Here is a 20,828-nt window from a genome sequence, read left to right as displayed (position 1 = left end):
CTATGTTCCTGCTATGTTTCTGGTTTGTGACCAACTATTAATTAGCATGTGTTTTTAGGCCCCTGCACTTTAGCTCAGGGAGGGACCGGCGACTAAGTGGACGATCCACCGTTTAGGGTGGATGGGCAAGTAGGCGGGAGAGATGGTTTTAGGGTCAGTTTAGGGCTCTCTCTCCCTCTCCCTGTGTCAGGTCGGTCCCTGACACAAATAGTACAAAATGCAAAGTCAAAGCTTAATAACAGTTCATTTGTCTTTCAAATGCAAATGTACATCCCAAGCATTGTCTAAATGTGAAATCCCATCGGGTCCTTACAAATAACTATTAAATTACAAAGCAATTAAACTCCATTTCATACAAAGTGTATATTCCCTTCCCAATACAGGTCATTGAGAGACAAGTCCATACATTGATTCATTATGTAAACATGGCCGTTCATTCATTAGAGAATGATGTCAGCGAAATATATATATATATATATATATATATATATAAAAAAAAAGAAGCAATAGGGGCCATTCAGGAGCAGTTTAGATGGGATTGATATCCAGCGGCTTCGCCTTTCCCCCCCAGTCTTCCTTTAGTTTCGAGCTTGTTTTTCAGGATTAAAAACAACTTCAGAGATTCAGCTCTACAGAGAGACTCAGCTGGTGACGTTTGGTCAGAATGAACCTTGCTGTGAAACCACGACAAGAATTCCAGTAAGTTGGAAACAGTGAAACAAAGCAGAGAACAATGAGAAGGCCCTTCAACCCGAGGAATTTATCAAGGCCTGTGCTCGACGGTGACAGCAGACATAGGGGTGAGGGAGACAAGCCTTGATGTGCTGCTCTTGCTGAGGGTATCCAGAGGAAAGTGTCTCCCCCCCCCCCCCCTTCGTTGTTATTCTTAAAATGCCAAAACTCATTGACTATTCTGATCTGCCCTAGTGCTTCATGTGGTTTGACCCCGGTGCTGTGTCATACCCGGTCTCTAAGGAGCCCCGAACCAGCATTCATCATGCCAGCAATATCTAATCTCTACTACCGGCTGTGCACGTTATGGAGTAACATAGTAACATAGTTCATAAGGTTGAAAAAAGGCCAAAGTCCATCAAGTTCAACCTATAACCCTAGTGAGTCCCTACTGAGTTGATCCAGAGGAAGGAAAAAAACCCTGATACTAAAGGTAAAAATTCCTTACCGACTCCAAATATGGCATCAGAATAAATCCCTGGATCAACGTTCTGTCCCTATAAATCTAGAATCTAGAGTGTATGAGGGAATCACATAAGTATCACTCCAAATAAATATCGACAAATTTTACCATAAAAAAAAGAAAATAAACACAAGAATTTGCATTTTTTCTAGTTGGGTAGGGTCACACAGACAGATACGCAGCGTATTTTATGCTGTGGATCTGCCGATGATGGACCCTATAGGGTGTCCCTAGCTGTGCCTGCTTGTAGTGGCAATCCACGCAGCAACTCGCACATCGCACTGCGATGTGCTAGTCGCAGCGTGGATTGTCATTACGAGCAGGCACAGCCGGAGGCACACTGTTGGATCCATTGTCGGCCAATCCGAAGCGTAAAATACGCTGCGGATCCGTCCGTTTGACCCTACCCGTTAATGGTGAAAAAAAAAAAAAGTAGGAGTAGTGGGTGCTGAGGTTAGTCTCGGAGCTATTGCAGATCCTAACGAGTGTGCTCACTATACAGCACAGATAGCATTATAAGGTAAGTACGTAGAAAAATGAAGACAGTGGGGGGTATGCATAAAAAGTGGAGTAGGTGAACGTCTTTTTACTCCATTAATTCACGTGGTGGAATCTGTGGGGGAGATTTATCAAAACCTGTTCAGAGTAAAAGTTGCTGAGTTGTCCATAGCAACCAATCAGATCGCTTCTTTAACTTTTCAGAGGCCTTTTCAAAAATGAAAGAAGCGATCTGATTGGTTGCTATTAACTTTTTAACCTGTGTGACCATAATGCAACTTTATAATAAATCTGTCTACAGTTAGTTTGTATGCTGTTTTTTTTATTTGGTAGTGATTTTCTCCCTTTTGTGTCTTTGGGCCAAAGTCTGTGGCCCACATTTATCATTGTCTTTAGACTGTTTTTTGTGTCTAAAAAAGGGGCAAAAAGGAGCAAGCAGGGTTTTTTTGCGCCTTTTGTTTGGCCCCTTTTTGTTTACACATTTCTGCAGATTTTGAGTTACAATCCACTGATTTTGGCAATAGAGATGATATGGACGGGTTTTATCATTGCACCTCTTTGTAAAAAGGAGCAAAAAAAGGCGCAAAGCTACTGAAAAGTCTCTAAAACTACACCAGCCCAGACATGGTGTAGCTTTTTGGTGTATGTGAAGAGAGAAATTTCAGAAAATGTGACCTGCACTAAATTTATCAAATGCTTTGTGACCATTTAATACATTTGGTTCTCCTACACATCACCAGCACACAAAAAAAGGTGTAGAAAAATGCTTCACTTACACTACAATGATAAATGTGGGCCTGTGACTTTTTCAAAAAGTCACAGTTTCATAAATTCCTGACCACTGCAAAAACTCAACTCAAAACACATCTACCACAGCAAAAAAGGAAAAAGTATGTAAATGAAAAGGCGCACAAAAAGTTGAAAAAAATTGCACTGCTCCAAAACTAATACAAATGTACCCAGGAAAACCTGAGTTAAAAATACCCCCCAGTGTCACCTGTATCGTGGGAATCTTCATATTTGTTTCAAAGTTTGTGCAAACATGCAAAGCGGGACATCATATTTGAACTGCGGGAGCCATACCTTACCGCAGCCGGAAAAAGTGAGCTCAAATGCAGGAATCGGTCGTTTCTGTAAGGTATGGCTCCCGCAGTTCAGGCGTGGCCTTTACCCGCTTTGCATGTTTGCACAAACTTTGACTTAATTTTTCAAATAAAGGGAACACTTAAACAACACAATGTAACTCCAAGTCAATGACACTTCTGTGAAATCACACTGTCTGAGTGGCAAGGTGTTCCCGACCCATGACATACAGGTACATCATGAACATTTTTGCCGCTACTCGCGGCATCCCGCAGCGCCCGGTAAGATGGTGGCTATCACTGATAGCCAGCCATCTTACCATGCGACCACGGGGGGTTTCATCCCCCACTCCCCCCCCCCCCCCAGCGATCGCTGCTATCAGCTGGTCAAATCTGACTAGCTCATAGCAGCGATTCGCTATCAGAATACTTAGCAGCGCGGTGTGTGAGTCCCGATCACGGGGATCGGGACACACACCGCTCTGCTAAGTGTCCCTTTGGCTTTCTGGGCATGCTGGGAGTTGCAGTTTTGCAACATCTGGAGGTCCATAGTTTGGAGACCACTGTATAATGGTCTCCAATCTGTGCTCTTCCAGATGTTGCAAAACTACAAATCTCAGCATGCTCAGTCTGTCCAGGCATGCTGGGAGTTGTAGTTCTGTAACATCTGGAAGAGCACAGATTGGAGACCATTATACAGTGGTCTCCAAACTGTGGACCTCCAGATGTTGCAAAACTACAACTCCCAGCATACCAGACTGCCCAAGCATGCTGGAAGTTGTAGTTCGGCAACATCTGATCCTTCAGATATTGCCGAACTACAACTTCCAGTATGCCTGGGCAGTCTGGGCATGCTGGGAGTTGTAGTTTTGCAACAACTGGAGGCACACTAGTTTTGAAAGTTAAGTAATAAACTTTCAAGTGTTTTGCAACCAGTGGGCCTTCAGCTTTTAGATAACTACAACCTCCAGCATGTACGGACAGCCAAAGGGCATGCTGGGAGTTGTAGCAGTATGCCTCTAGCTGTTTCATAACTACAAGTCCCAGCATGCCCTTCTGCTGAAATTTGTAGTTTTTGCAACAGCTGAAGGCACACTGGTTGCGAAACACCAGTTTGTTATCTAACTCCGTGTTTCGCAACCAGTGTGCCTGCAGCTGTTGCAAAACTACAACTCCCAGCATGCACGGACAGATAAAGGGCATGCTCGGAGTTGTAGTTTTGCAACACCTGGATGTTTGCCCCCTCCCCCCAATGTGAATGTACAGGGTACACTCACATGGGCGGAGGTTTACAGTGAGTGCTGCAAGTTTGAGATGGCGCAAATTTTGCGCTGCAGCTCAAGCTCCCAGCAGAAAACTTGCTGTGAACCTCTGCCCATGTGACTGTACCCTAAAACACTACACTACACTTACACTAACCTAAAATAAAAAGTAAAAAACAGTACATATACACATACCCCTACACAGCCCCCTCCCCTCCCCAATAAAAATGAAACACGTCTGGTACGCTACTGTTTCCAAAACGGAGCCTCCAGCTGTTGCAAAACAACAACTCCCAGTATTGCCGGACAGCCGTTGACTGTCCAGGCATGCTGGGAGTTTTGCAACAGCTGGAGGCACCCTGTTTGGGAATCACTGGCATAGAATACCCCTATGTCCACCCCTATGCAAATCCCTAATTTAGGCCTCAAATGCGCATGGCGCTCTCACTTTGGAGCCCTGTCGTATTTCAGGGCAACAGTTTTGGGACACATATGGGGTATCTCCGTACTCGGGAGAAATTGCCTAACAAATTTTGGGGGGCTTTTTCTTCTTTAACCCCTATGAAAAGGTGAAGTTGGGGTCTACACCAGCATGTTAGTGTATAAAAATATTTTTTTTTACACTGACATGCTGGTGTTGCCGCATACTTTTCATTTTCACAAGAGGTAAAAGGGAAAATAGACCCTTAAAATGTGTAATGCAATTTCTCCTGAGTACGGAGATACCCCATATGTGGGCGCAAAGTGCACTGAGGGCGCACAACAAGGCCCATAAGGGAGAGTGCACCATGTACATTTGAGGTGATTTGCACAGGGGTGGCTCATTGTTACAGCAGTTCTGACATAAACGCAAAACAATAAATATCCATATGTGACCCCATTTTGGAAACTACACCCCTCATGGAATTTGATAAGGGGTACAGTGAGCATTTACACCCCACTGGTGTATGATAGATTTTTGGAACAGTGATCTGTGAAAATGAAAAATACAATTTTTCATTTGCACAGTCCACTGTTTCAAATATCTGTCAAACGCCAGTGGGGTGTAAATGCTCACTGCACCCCTTATTAAATTCCATGCGGGGTGTAGTTTCCAAAATGGGGTCACATGTGGGGGGGTCCACTGTTCTGGCACCATAGGGGCTTCCTAAATGTGACATGCCCCCCAAAAACCCTTTCAGAAAAACTCACTCTCCAAAATCCCATTGTCGCTCCTTCCCTTCTGAGCCCTCTACTGCGCCCGCCGAACACTTGACATACACAGACGAGGTATTTCCTTACTCGAGAGAAATTGGGTTACATATTTTAGGAAGATTTCTCTCCTTTTACCCCTTGTAAAAATTCAAAAATTGGGTCTACAAGAACATGCCAGTGTAAAAAATGAAGATTTAGAATTTTCTCCTTCCCTTTGCTGCTATTCCTGTGAAACACCTAAAGGGTTAAAACACTTACTGAATGTCATTTTGAATACTTTGGGGGGTGCAGTTTTTATAATGGAGTCATTTATGGGGTATTTCTAATATGAAGACCCTTAAAATCCACTTCCAACCTGAACTGGTCCCTGAAAAAGTACGATTTTGAAAATCTTGAAAAAAATTGGAAAATTGCTGCGGAACTTTGAAGAAAGTGTTTATTGATACAATGGTCCAGCCATGTTTTATAAAACCGGTAGGTTAGATAAAGGAGGCACTAGCTAATCTCTGAATTGTCTTCATCAGATTCAGTCCAAATTTCACAAAAGATGTGGATTTGTTAGAACTATTTAAGATTTCTTTCATATTTGTTTTGTTCCTGTACATGGAGCAGCCTGGAGATAGGGCAATACCGCCATGCTAATTTGCATAATTAATTATATATGCGTGACATCACAGGATACACATGCAGGGGGAAATTTTGTCCTAATCTGACCCCTATAACTTTTTTTTTTTCTCCTTATGAGGGCTAAATTTTTTGTGCCCCGATCTGCAGCTTTTAACAGGACCATTTTTGTTTTGATGGGACTTTTTGATCGCTTTTTTTTTTAAATTAAACTCAGGAGTTGCAGTTAGTTACTAACTACAAATCCCAGCATGCCCTGATACAGCCTGTGGCTCAAGCAGCTGCCCCCAACGAAAAACTACAACTCCCAGCATGTTGGACTATATAGTAGTACATAGTATAGGTCCGCGTTTACCAACCAGGGGTGCCTCCAGCTGTTGCAAAACTACAACTCCCAGCATTTTGGACTATATAGTAGTACATAGTATAGGTCCGCGTTTACCAACCAGGGGTGCCTCCAGCTGTTGCAAAACTACAACTCCCAGCATGTTGGACTATATAGTAGTACATAGCATAGGTCTGCGTTTACCAACCAGGGGTGCCTCCAGCTGTTGCAAAACTACAACTCCCAGCATGTTGGACTATATATTAGTATATAGTACAGGTCAGTGTTTACCAACCAGGGGTGCCTCCAGCTGTTGCAAAACTACAACTCCCAGCATGTTGGACTATATAGTAGTACATAGTATAGGTCCGCGTTTACCAACCAGGGGTGCCTCCAGCTGTTGCAAAACTACAACTCCCAGCATGTTGGACTATATAGTAGTACATAGTATAGGTCCGCGTTTACCAACCAGGGGTGCCTCCAGCTGTTGCAAAACTACAACTCCCAGCATGCCCGGACAGACGTTGGCTGTCCAGTCATGCTGGGAGTTGTAGTTTTGCAATAGCTGGAGGTGCTGTGGTGGGGAAACACTGGTGTAGGTAATGGACAGGTGCAACATTCCGGAAGTTGGAGGATTGTCATTGCATTGCCAGTATTTTTAATATAAAAATACTGGCAGGGTGTTTTTAATAGTAAAATACTGGTCAGGTGGCATCCCTACCCGGAGGAAAGGGGTGATGCTGTGTACATTGCAGCTTCCACTCTCTACAGAGTTTTGTATAGGACCAGGGACTACCGCCTGTACATGTGGTAGCTACTAGGGGAGATGATAAGGGTTATTCTAGGTGTAGTAGTGTACATGTCACGAAGCAGAGTGGTAACTAACTTCAGTGTTCTTTTGTGACCCCACACTTTTAGGAATGAGACCTCTAGGCCCTAAGATTAAGAAAGAACTTGTAAGGGTATGTTCACACTGAGGAATTGGGGTGGAAATCACTCTGAAGATTTCCGCCCCAAAATACAGTTTTTTTCCCGCTCAGAATTAGCAGCGATTTCGCCTGGAAATCGCGTGGAAATGCAGGTTGGAGAGTGGGCGTAATATATGTATTTTTTTTTATTCATAAATACTCCTCTTTTTTTTATTCATGCGGAAATTCTGCGCAAATTCCGCGTGGAAATGCTTCTGACTGAAAAAAAAAAAATAACATTGATCTCTATGGGAGAACGACGCTGATTCCGCCTGAAAGAAAGAACATGTTATTTCTTCAAGCGGAACAGACTTCCTCGTCAGAATTCTGCTTGAGGAAATTCCTCAGTGTGAACTGAGGGGCAGAAATTCTGCACAGCTCTATGAGGATTTCACTGCTGAATGATTTGGAGAGGAAAAAGCGAGCAGAATTATTGGTGGAAATTCCTCTCCAATACCTCAGTGTGAACATACCCTAAAACGTTATTGAATTTTATGTGCACTTTTAATATAATACAGATGCTTGAATACGGCTTAGAGTTTACCGTTTTGGAGTCAGAAGAATGGATATTTGGTCACTGTCCCTTTAGTTAGAGCTTTTGCAGCAGCTTTACAGAATGTAACAATCTTATCATGCTTTCTCAGCACTTGTAATGGCAATTACTTAGTACAGATGTATGTTTATATTGCTTGGTTCTTAAGTTCTCAGTCCCATATCACTGAAACAGCTGAATGAGGATCTTCACAGGTTGGTTGACTGTGGTGCAAGGTGCAAACTGTAGAATCACTTTGTGCTAGCTTCCGGTGGCACGAAACTGGGAAAGGCACATCTAAGGCAATTCTTCCTGACGTAGGAGACAGGAAGCATTGACCAGACCATAGGCCATTGAAGAAATCAGTGTAATTCAGAGAGGTACTTGTTTATCATTCTCCTCTTTTGTGAAGAAACTTAATGGATTTGGCTCTGGCCAAAGCCAGGCCTAGACTTTACTTGGCTAGTAATAGCATGTGACCAAAGCATCATTCTTCTGTATATAACATATGCAAGAAATGTTAACCCTTTACACTCTGCAACACCTCAGAGCATACATAAACTCAAGTGCAATACACAAAAATCCATTTGCAAAATTCTTCAGTATCTGATATATATATATATATATATATATATATATATATATGTATTGTGCACAAAGCAAACATTTAGACACTCAGCCACCCAACTTTCTAGGATGATAGCTTATACAGTTGTACTGGGCACTACATAAATACTTTGCATAGGCAAGTGTAGTTCCCTTCTGAATCAAATCATCTCCACTCACATGTGACATTTGCAAACACTACCGTTTGTAGTGGTCATTCACTCTGCTAAAGAGAGAGTCCACCTACTACAAGTTCCGTATGCCTTTATAGGTGAGCAACACTCGTTGTTAAATCGGCACGCACTATGATGTCTTAGTCTAGGAAAAGTGGTCACTAGGCACCCATATGAATCTGTATTGCAAAAACAATACTTCTAGTGGAAGATGCATGACTAAAACAGCATCCAATGTAGCATTCCATTTATACTGTATAAGCCGTACAGGCTATGAGCAAATGCAAACAATCAGCTAACTGTAGGAAGAAGGGAGTCTAGGAGCGCACCGATATTCCACAAGTGCGGAAGCTTTAAAGCGGTACTCAGCCCCTAGACAGCTTATCCCCTATACAAAGGATCTCGGCTGTGGCACCCCAGACATCCGGTGCATGGGGCAAACTTCGCTCTGTGCCGGATGACTGGTGATACGGGGTGGAGGCTCGTGACGTCATGGCCATGCCCCCTCAATGCAAGTCTATGGGATGGGACATGAAGGCCATCAAATTAAGGCTCCAATAGACTTGCATTGAGGGGGTGTGGCCATGACATCACGAGTGGAGCGTGGCCGTGACGTCACAAGCCTCCGGCGCTGCACCCGACCCGACTCTCTAAACGAACGCTGGGTGCAGCAGGGACATCCTTTGGATAGTGGATAAGGTGTCTAGGGGCAGAGTACCCCTTTAAACAATAACAGAAAAGGGACTGTCATAAAACGTAAAACTTTATTTATTCCATAAAAAAAAGTCCAAAATGAACATACAAACTTATACAGTCTCAAGACAGGAACAGAGAGGACTTGACGTGTTTCGTGACCAACCCCTTCATCATAAGTCTATGGGTACCATATTATTGATCCGTACCACAGGGATCCATAATGTTATTAAACCTTAGTACATAAGTAAGACCCATTTCTATTAAGCAGTTTATGAACCATCGTTCCTTGTAGAAACATTTCAGTAAGAGACATATCCGATCGGAGATTATTCTGCGACTCATCACCTCCTGACACATCAATGTGTTTTTATCAGTAGAATCTAGAGAAGGTTAGTTCTTCTGCATCTATCCACAGTATAGGACGAGCACAGATTCTACTTTTTCACGTTTCTTCTTCTTAGAGTTGGATGTCTCATCCCTCCCCCTACCTCCCCTTTATAACCCATCCTAAATAGATGAAGCATTTGCGCCAGACTAGTGGATTGTAATGGTTATCCAGGCATGCTGGTTCCCTGGCTACAAGTTCTAAAGAGCTTATGTGATGTGTGGAGGGTGGGAGTGTATTGCCTCAGCTGGAGAACACGCCTTTCTTCCACAACTAGCTGGATAAGAAAAAAAAGACATCCACTTGGCTACTTAAGGAGAAATTCACTTTGGTGTCACTTGGGCCAGCTCTCTGCTTGCAGGCTGGTCCATACTCTCCATGAGACAGTGATGGGGGGTTTCACCACAATGCAAAGACCTGCTGCTCCCCTTCTCCTGATGGGTCTGCTCTTCGCCTTCTGGATACAGACCTCAAATTGCCAGGGTAAGACTCCAGACTGTCTATGACTGTGTGACCCTGTAGTTAGGACACATGTAGCAGAGATGTAGCACTCAATTGTACCTCTTAGGATACAAGGATGCTTCATTCTTTTTTTTATTTTTTTATTTTATTGTTGTAATATATTAGTAAATTTTGAATTATCATAGTTTTCCTTTTTACCTACTGCGACTTAAGATTGTCTACAACACCGTGCTTCTATAATCTACTTTATTGCTACAGTATCAGCATCATTTACCTATCACTATTATGATGAACTACATGAATAGTTATACAACATATATATACCAGTAGTCTCCAAACGATTGACCTCCTGCTGTTGCAAAACTACAATTCCCAGCATGTCCAGACAGCCAATGGCTGTCCGGGCATGCTGGGAGTTGTAGTTTTGCAACAGCTGGAGGAACACTGGTTGGGAAACACCATTCTAGAGTGTGATGATACCCAGCAGGTTTACACATTCTGAATATTGACTGATATAGTAAGGAGTTACATAGAATTCCTATTGTATTGTAGCATCAGAATAAGTATCAGAATTGTTTTCCTGCTGGGAGTTGTAGTTTTGCAACAGCTGGAGGAACATTGATTGGGAAACACCAGTCTACCTTGTGATGATACCCAGCAGGTTTACACATTCTGAGTATTGACTGATATAGTAAGGAGTTACATAGATTTCCTATTGTATTGTAGTATCAGAATAAGTATCAGAATTGTTTTCCTGCTGGGAGTTGTAGTTTTGCAACAGCTGGAGGAACATTGATTGGGAAACACCAGTCTACAGTGTGATGATACCCAGCAGGTTTACACATTCTGAATATTGACTGATATAGTAAGGAGTTACATAGAATTCCTATTTTATTGTAGTATCAGAATAAGTATCAGAATTGTTTTCCTGCTGGGAGTTGTAGTTTTGCAACAGCTGGAGGAACATTGATTGGGAAACACCAGTCTACAGTGTGATGATACCCAGCAGGTTTACACATTCTGAATATTGACTGATATAGTAAGGAGTTACATAGAATTCCTATTTTATTGTAATATCAGAATAAGTATCAGAATTGTTTTCCTGCTGGGAGTTGTAGTTTTGCAACAGCTGGAGGAACACTGATTGGGAAACACCATTCTAGAGTGTGATGATACCCAGCAGGTTTACACATTCTGAATATTGACTGATATAGTAAGGAGTTACATAGAATTCCTATTGTATTGTAGTATCAGAATAAGTATCAGAATTATTTTCCTGCTGGGAGTTGTAGTTTTGCAACAGCTGGAGGAACATTGATTGGGAAACACAAGTCTACAGTGTGATGATACCCAGCAGGTTTACACATTCTGAATATTGACTGATATAGTAAGGAGTTACATAGAATTCCTATTGTATTGTAGTATCAGAATAAGTATCAGAATTATTTTCCTGCTGGGAGTTGTAGTTTTGCACCAACTGGTTGGAATCTACAGTGTGGAGACTCCTGTATATACTATGATTATAGTTCTTTGACTTACTTTTTCATTCTCACTGTCAATTTGTATATACGTATTCCCAGATTGACGAACTATATTCATATATCCTTTTATCTTATTATAAACAAAACTTTCTTTCAAAATAGTAAAGATAAAGGGGAAGATTTATCAAAACCTGTCCAGAGGAAAAGTTGCCCAGTTGCCCATAGCAACCAATCTGATCACTTTCATTTTGCAGAGGCCTTGTTAAAAATGAAAGAAGTGATCTGATTGGTTGCTATGGGCAACTCAGCAACTTTTCCTCTGCACAGGTTTTGATAAACCTTCCCCAAAGTTCATTCAAAACTACAGAAAATGATAAAGTTTTCTTACTTTGTATCTATAGAGTTGATTTGTATAATTAATAATCAAACAGAGGACCAAATCTGTATGAATGGTAAAAATATTTTTTTTATAAATATTATTATTAACAACATTAATAATTATTACAAAATAACAATAATAATAAACAACGGTTATACATATCTATATATATCTATATATATATACACACACAGTATAAATATATATATATATATATATATACAATATATATCTATATACACACAGTATCTCTCTCTCTCTCTCTCTCTCTCTCTAGTATATATCTATTTATATACATACAGTATATATCTATATATATCTATATATATCTATATATATATATATATATATATATATATATATATACAGTATCTATATGAGGGTGCAGGCTGCTTACGGACCCCGTATCCTGGTCCAAACTATATACAAACGAATGGGCAGCAACACTCCAGTCTTGTGAAAAAAAATGGGGGTCTTTATTCAGGCATAAGCGTGTGCACACGTTTATGCCTAAATAAAGACCACCATTTTTTTTCACAAGACTGGAGTGCTGCTGCCCATTCGTTTGTGTGTGTGTGTGTATATATATATATATATATATATATATATATATATATATATATATATTTGTATAAATATATACAAATCTTGTTTCCGCAACAAGAGAAGAATCATTTGACTTTGATCATAGTTGAATTTTAGGATTAAAAGGTATCATGACATTGAATGAATATTGATATAAGTGAACAGTTTGGATGGTTTTGTATTCGGAATCTTGCAGATTATGTTTTTCATATGTTCTTTATTAGAATTTTCAAGGTATAAAGCAGTGGTCTTCAACCTGCGGACCTCCAGATGTTGCAAAACTACAACTCCCAGCATGCCCGGACAGCCAACGGCTGTCCGGGCATGCTGGGAATTGTAGTTTTTCAACATCTGGAGGTCCGCAGGTTGAAGACCACTGGTATATACAGAATATAAAAGAAATAGTTTCACATAAAGGTTCCATAACAGGAATGTAAAGAGCATAATAATAAACAGTAAGAGTAAAATAACAGATAATATTTTGGCGCGACAGAATCCTGCGATGGCCGAGATTGGGCTGATGCATTTGTCACGTACTCTATTACGTGCCCTCGTTTTGCATCGGATGCTGCAGACGGTTTCGCCTCAGGTCTGATGTTTTGGACCTGATTCGCCCCCCAGTCAGAAAGCTGCCGGTCTGGGCCCTGAACAGATGTTAGGAGCGCTCAAAGCACAAAGCCTCTCTCAGCCGCAGATTGCAAGTTTTAGAAAATAACTTTTTTCCTTGGGCTTTGTGGTTGCCTAGCAACCGGCGCTAGCATGTGACCAGCAGAAAATCTAAGGAGTGTAGTCCGGTGCCCCTAATCTATCTGCGCTGGAGTCTTCCCCACACTGTGCCGCCTGTAAATTCTTTTTCTTTCTACCAGTGGCCCTTGTCCTGTGAACAACTTAATTGCCGTACAATGAATATGAAGGCTTATTGTGGCCGCTGCTTAGCTGCGAGGTAGAAATTGATTTACTGGGTTGCATGGACATATTCACATTGTAATCAGCTTTCTTTTCTCAACTCTTTGTATAAGCTCCTTACAGAGAATCAAGTAAGTAATTATACATCAAGTGCTGCTGGAAGGAGCAGGTCCCAGACCCTCGCTTTAGTAACTTCACTTTGCATCCATAATACTTGACAATGGGTTAAAGCATTTTCCCTACTTTGATACTTTATGCCGTATGTGGAATATGCAGGCAGACATGCAAACATAGTGTGTGAGCATGCGTAGATGTAGCAGAGCTGAATTTGTCATACTGGTAGAACTCATTCATCTTAGGGCTCGTTCACACGGCCGTTGCACTCCGGTAAAGGGAGCTCCGGTGGTCGGTCTGTCTGTCAGAAGGACTGGAGATGAGCAGAGAAAAATACTGCATGTCCTATTTTTTCCCCTGCTCAATTCCTGTGTAATACCGGACTTCTGACAGAACTCATTCAAGTCAATGGAATCCGTTGGGACCCGGCGGTGTCATTGTGCTCTGACCAGTTCAGGCCCTCTTTTTTTGGCACCAAACGGACCCTAAACGTGTCAGAGCACATGTGATATCGACTGATCCTGACAGAACCCATTGACTTGAATGGGGTTTATCTGCTGTCCTGTGAATAGGTTGGAACACAACTAACACTGCCAGTTCCCAATGGATCCCATTGACCTGAATCGGGTTTATCAGCTGTCCTGTGAACAGGTTGGATCACAACTGACACCGCCAGGTCCCGATGGATCCCATTGACTTGAATGGGGTTTATCAGCTGTCCTGTGAACAGGTCGAAGCACTAACGCCGCCGGTTCCCGACGGATCCCATTGACTTGAATGGGGTTTATCAGCTGTCCTGTGAACAGGTCGGATCACAACTGACACCGCCGGGTCCCGACGGATCCCATTGACTTGAATGGGGTTTATCAGCTGTCCTGTGAACAGGTCGGATCACAACTGACACCACCGGGTCCCGACGTATCCCATTGACTTGAATGGGGTTTATCAGCTGTCCTGTGAACAGGTCGGAGCACAAATGACACCGCCGGATCCCGATGGATCCCATTGACTTGAATGGGGTCCATCGGGTTTCCTTCCTGTGAACGGGTCTGAGCACAACAGCAGTGTAAACTTTGCCTTAGAATGTTGCACCAGAGATAGAAACCCATATGGAACGGGGACAAACTGCAGTACCGTGGCCTTTTTTTGGGTTGGGGGGAGGGTCGGCAGGTCCCAGAAACTTAAGCTGATATGTCTGTGCTCTATCTTGCTTTCCTTTTTCAGATGTGTTTTCACGAATAAAACACTCAGTTAAGATAATGCAATAGGCTTACCTCCAGTCGAATAGAAAACTACAGATAAGGCTGTATTCACATCAGGGACACATCAAGGTGTCCATTGCTTTTGTCGTGAAAAATAGCGCGGCAAGTAGTGCTTTTCAGTAATAAAAATCTCGAGGGAACCACAGCAGATGCCCATTATTGGTCAACAGGGTCCATTGTGGTCTTTTACAGCACCATGGGTTCCATTATAAGCAGGAGCCATGGCACAGATATAAGAGCTTAATACATTGTAATATAACAATAAGGGCATCACGCACAGCAGTACCCGTGCAGCGGTAAGTCGCACCACTACTGCACCATTGCGAGTGTTCTTTGTCGCAAGAACAGGGTTGGGTTTTGAGGTAACAAATGTTCTTTCAGCCTTTGTCCTCTCTAGGAGTTAATTTGTGTCTTTAACGCAGTGTTTTCCAACCAAGGTGCCTCAAGTTGTTACAAAACTACAACTACCAGCATGCCCGGACAGCCGAAGGCTGTCCGGGCATGCTGGTAGTTGTAGTTTTGTAACAGCCTGAGGGACCCTGGTTGGGAAACTCTGCCTTAACTAATATCTATGGTGATTGTTATTGGCTAAAGACACAAAAGACAGCTATTTAGGAACATTATACAATTGCTACACATTGTTGATTGCATTGTCTATTGAAAGCCTCAACCTCTATTCTATAATAGTCAGATACAGAACCTGCAGTCTGTCACAATAGAGAGGCTTCTTTTGCCTTCTCAAGGACAATGCTCAGGAATCAATCAAACAAAAGTGACGCCAAAAAAAAAATATCAATTCTAACCGTGACTAAACCAATAAAATCAAACAATACAATAAGGACATTGACACCTTGCATCATTGTAGACTGGCACAGCACGGTAATAGGTCGACACCATGAAGATAAGTGCTTTAGTACTGTTTGGGACTTTCAGATGTTGGCACATTACATGTGGTAATACGGCCATGAAAGGGGTTTTCCAGGACTTAGTGGTCGATGGTCTGTCCTTGAGATAGGCCGGCCATTAATATCGGCATCTGTACGGCAGAGCGGAGGCAGTCAGACGTACATAGCTTCCCCTGGAATGAATGCGATCGAGCTGCAGTAACCCAGTATGGCCATTACTCAATGAATGGAGCTGGAGCTTCACTGCATACATTTGGATGCCGTGTACATCCGGGTATTCACTGTGCACATCTGTGCCTTCTCTGTGCCAAACAGTTGACTGGCAGGGGTACCAGTTGTTGCCTAAAGCAAAAGATACCGGTTGACTATATAACCTAGTCGTCCAACATACATGCATGCTCAGCCGCCACTGGACGGTCGACAGGCCACCACACATGTTAGATGGTCCTGGAGGGCTTGGTCTATATGCATCTAATGTATATGACCAGCTTTAGTGTTACCATGTACTATCATTACCAATACTCAAGGACGGACGGGCCCATCAGAATACTTGAGGATAGGCCCAGGCTCTGACACAATAATGACTCTAAATAGAAAAGATTTGCAACAGTTGCATATAAATGAGCCTGCAAGGGCCCAAATTCCCGGTAAAAATGTATCAAAGAATCAACTCGAAATACCTAATTCTCGATGTTGAGAGGGGGAAAAACCTTATAAAACATAGCTTTTAATATAATACTCTAAAATGCACCACACCTTGTGATAAAGAATAAGTGCCCAAATAGTAAAGCAACACAGATAGCAGTTACCACACGTAATGTGGATTTACGATAAAGGAGAAGCATAACTATTGCCAAAGACCACCCAACGCGTTTCTGCCACTACGTGGCTTCCTCAGGGGAAATGTATACAGTATGCAATAGATAGTAATACTGCTGTATGACAGAATATCAATAGAGTATAAAACAAAATAGTTTAATTCATAGGGAAACACCCGATACACAGTGTATATCCCTTAATTTTTTTAGCTCATCCAATAGGGAAACACCCGATATATAGTGTAAATCCCTATTGCCATAGTGTGGCTTATCATAACAGGAGGTCAGTCATCCTTCAGGGCAACCTAGAGAAAAGACACATATTCACAGTTTCCAAGTGTTTGCCCGGATACACTCCTGTAGCCACACGTCCGGTTAGTGGTTCTCAGATGAGCGCACTAAACCCGCGTTGGCGGGGAGCCGTCTGTCTCTGACGGCTGCTTAGCGCTCCAAGCTCGAGCGCTAAGCAGCCGTCAGAGACAGACGGCTCCCCGCCAACGCGGGTTTAGTGCGCTCATCTGAGAACCACTAACCGGACGTGTGGCTACAGGAGTGTATCCGGGCAAACACTTGGAAACTGTGAATATGTGTCTTTTCTCTAGGTTGCCCTGAAGGATGACTGACCTCCTGTTATGATAAGCCACACTATGGCAATAGGGATTTACACTATATATCGGGTGTTTCCCTATTGGATGAGCTAAAAAAATTAAGGGATATACACTGTGTATCGGGTGTTTCCCTATGAATTAAACTATTTTGTTTTATACTCTATTGATATTCTGTCATACAGCAGTATTACTATCTATTGCATACTGTATACATTTCCCCTGAGGAAGCCACGTAGTGGCAGAAACGCGTTGGGTGGTCTTTGGCAATAGTTATGCTTCTCCTTTATCGTAAATCCACATTACGTGTGGTAACTGCTATCTGTGTTGCTTTACTATTTGGGCACTTATTCTTTATCACAAGGTGTGGTGCATTTTAGAGTATTATATTAAAAGCTATGTTTTATAAGGTTTTTCCCCCTCTCAACATCGAGAATTAGGTATTTCGAGTTGATTCTTTGATACAATAATGACTCTAAAAGTTTAGCAAAAGACAACCACCATGAGAACTGACGTTGTAGAAAACCATTTGTCTATTTCTAAAGGTGCCCGTACACCTCAGACAAAAGTCAGCCAAACCCATCAACTTTGGTGTGTTCAGCCCACTGTCTAAAGGGCAGCTTCCATGATGACCCTACAGTTCTGGTAGAAATAAGCCCTCTCCTGACTGCAGCTTACGCCTCTTCTATAGAGGATACATAAATGTTTGGCCTGCTGAACCTTAATGTGTATCACATCACATGTTTGTTCTGCCGACCCCTATTGGAAGTGTAGTTCTCAAGTATCTATTGGACCTCTTTGCTGATGTCCTGTGTGGAAAATGATAACCAAAAAGTTTGCAATTGGATTTAAAGTAGACTTGAATATGTTCTGTATAAAGAGAAAGAAGTACAGAATCATTTCCACTGGTGGGCTCTAGTAACCCCAGTCTGTTATTCATAACATTTTTATCCTAAATAGGGATGGAAACCAAGAAAAATGTGGATTGATGACTGAAATAGTGCTCATGATTCTTCTCTGTTCTCAGCTTAAATAGGTGCATTTAAATTGGGGGCACTTAAATTGGGGGGCACAGAGTGATGTAGGGGAAATGGCCCCCCTGGCCCCCTCCTAGTGACGCCAGCTCAGTGTCAATAATGGCCTTCACCTTCAACTTAAGACCTGAGTAATCTGAGACAGTCTGGTTTCGAGGCCGTGCTATCTGATAACTCCGGATAGGTGAAAAACCTATAGCCTATGTTAGCAAGTGTTGGATTTGCCATAGATTTCTTAAAGAATCCATGGGATATTTTAAGGCTGAAATTCAGATTGTTTCCATGTAGAAACCAATCCATGGTCATAAAACTGCAAATATTTTTTTTTTTTTTGAAGATCCATTCCCTTGCATTAAGTGCAGCATGTCATTGGATTCTGCACCTAAATCCTGGTAAAATCCTTATAATGTGAACATGGCTAAACAATATTGATGGTGTCCCAATGCTTCAACCTGGATTATCATCCATTGGAAGAGAAACCAGTGAATCCCATTATGTCCTGTGCTAGTTGTCAGAAAGCATTAAGGGGTTGACTGTTGACATATGGCTTGGCCGAGTGTATTTGTGGTCTAAAAGGATAGGAGGGAGTTACTGCCAGACTTCAAATCCAACATGTCCATGTACATTAGATAGAAGGCCAGTGCCACTGAAGGTTCAGCTGATACATCCAACGTGTATGGCCTGCTTAACTCACCGACCAATTCTATATAGATGGCATGCAAGGGTATGTTCACACCGTAGTAAATTGTACGAAATGTCTGTCAGGAAAACACGGGAAGACATTCCGCACATTTGAATGTTCCGACAGGCGATAGAACAATAGGCAATGCATTTCCATGTGAAATCCGCATAAAGAATAGACATGTCTATTCTTTCTGTGGATGCCAGAATCAGAAATTACTTTAAAATCGATGGGACTGCAGCGGAATGTCCGCGTGGAAAATTCAAGCAGAATTCCGCACGGACATTCCGCCGTGTGAACATGTTGGGAGATTACCATAATGCTCTTTTTGTGAACTGGCTACTTCCTGTTGGAGTTTCCTTCTTCAACTACAAATCTCATAGTTCCTTGTTTGTATGTGTGAGGTCACTTTCCTCCCTCCCACACATCAGCCACCCCATCCATTAAAACACAAATGAGCTGCATTCCATTCAAAAGACCAGTGTTTTCTGACCAGGGTGCCTCCAGCGGTAGCAAAAATACAATTAGTTGCAGAATTACCTCTCTCCCACCCATCGGTCGCTCCACCTATTGGAACAGGACAGGCTCTCTCTGATCACCTGACTAGTAATGTCAAGTCTCAGCTGCACTGCAACCTGGAAAAACCTGAGACCTTAATAATTTTGTATGCTGTTAAAAAAGAAATATTGGGGTGAAAATCACAGTAGAATTGCGAGACAAGAGACAACCGTCACACACAGGTACAGACTGTCACGATTCGGCTACGGGTTGTGGATCCGCTGTGTCAGCGAGGGATTGGCGTGGACCGTGCTAGTGGACCGGTTCTAAGAGGCTACTGGTGTTCACCAGAGCCCGCCGCAAAGCGGGATGGTCTTGCTGCGGCAGTAGCAACCAGGTCGTATCCACTAGCAACGGCTCAACCTCACTGACTGCTGAGAAGGCGTGGGACAGAAGGACAAGGCAGAGGCAAGGTCAGACGTAGCAGAAGGTCGGGGGCAGGCGGCAAGGTTCGTAGTCAGGATGGATAGCAGAAGTTCAGGTACACAGGCTTTGGACACACTAAACGCTTTCACTGGCACAAGGCAACAAGATCCGGCAAGGGAGTGCAAGGGAGGAGATCAGATATAGTCTGGAGCAGGTGGAAGCCAATTAAGCTAATTGGGCCAGGCACCAATCAATGGTGCACTGGCCCTTTAAGTCTCAGAGAGCTGGCGCGCGCGCGCCCTAGAGAGCGGAGCCGCGCGCGCCAGCACATGACAGCAGGGGACCGGGACGGGTAAGTGACCTGGGATGCGATTCGCGAGCGGGCGCGTCCCGCTGTGCGAATCGCATCCCCAACGGCCATGACAGTGCAGCGCTCCCGGTCAGCGGGACTGACCGGGGCGCTGCAGGGAGAAAGACGCCGTGAGCGCTCCGGGGAGGAGCGGGGACCCGGAGCGCTAGGTGTAACACAGACACTATGGCCCTGATTTACAATTGTAAACCCAACATGTTTTGTCGGGTTGTGCGCCAGAAATTCTGTCTGCACCAGACATTTGACAGATTATGCGCCAGAATTTAAAAAGGGGCGTGGCAGTCTGGGAGAGTGGGCGTGGTTATCGAAAAGGGGCGTGTCCCCGACATTTTCACAAAAAAACCAACATATTTACTAAAGGTTTCCACCGAAAATGTGGATTTGAGCTGAGGAAAACTGACAGATCAGATCATGTGTAAAAAAGGAAAATGTAGGGAGAAGTGCAAAATGTAGGGAAACCTTAGTAAACACCGTGGAGAAAAAATTATGGGGAATTAAAACCCACAAAGAAAACTACACAACACTCTTAGTAAATCAGGGCCAATGTATGAACTACACTAACTTTACAGCCCCTGTAACATGGTCAAATAAAAAATTAAAATAAAAATCCCGGAATACCCCTTTAAATGTTATGGATATCAAACTCATGAATGTTGATGTATTTGAATTACACAAATTAGACCAGTGTTGCCCAACTAGTGTGCCTCCAGCTGTTGCAAAATTACATCTCCCAGCATGGCCGGACAGCCGAAGGCTGTCCG

General features: G+C 42.9%; 1 protein-coding gene across 2 annotated transcripts in view; it reads left to right on the top strand.

Annotated features, from left to right (window-relative positions):
- Nucleotides 1-9,702: 9,702 nt before the first annotated feature.
- Nucleotides 9,703-20,828, top strand: part of LRP2 (LDL receptor related protein 2) — a gene marked incomplete in the record, with an annotated part of 280,817 nt that continues 269,691 nt past the window's right edge. For both annotated transcript variants that reach the window (XM_056536932.1, XM_056536931.1), the window contains 1 exon segment: nt 9,703-10,023. In XM_056536932.1, coding sequence (XP_056392907.1) covers nt 9,717-10,023 — 307 coding nt within the window.

The sequence above is a fragment of the Hyla sarda genome, chromosome 8 (assembly GCF_029499605.1).
Source record: "Hyla sarda isolate aHylSar1 chromosome 8, aHylSar1.hap1, whole genome shotgun sequence".
Classification (NCBI taxonomy): Eukaryota; Metazoa; Chordata; class Amphibia; order Anura; family Hylidae; genus Hyla; species Hyla sarda.
This window is presented reverse-complemented; position numbering and strand designations above follow the sequence as displayed.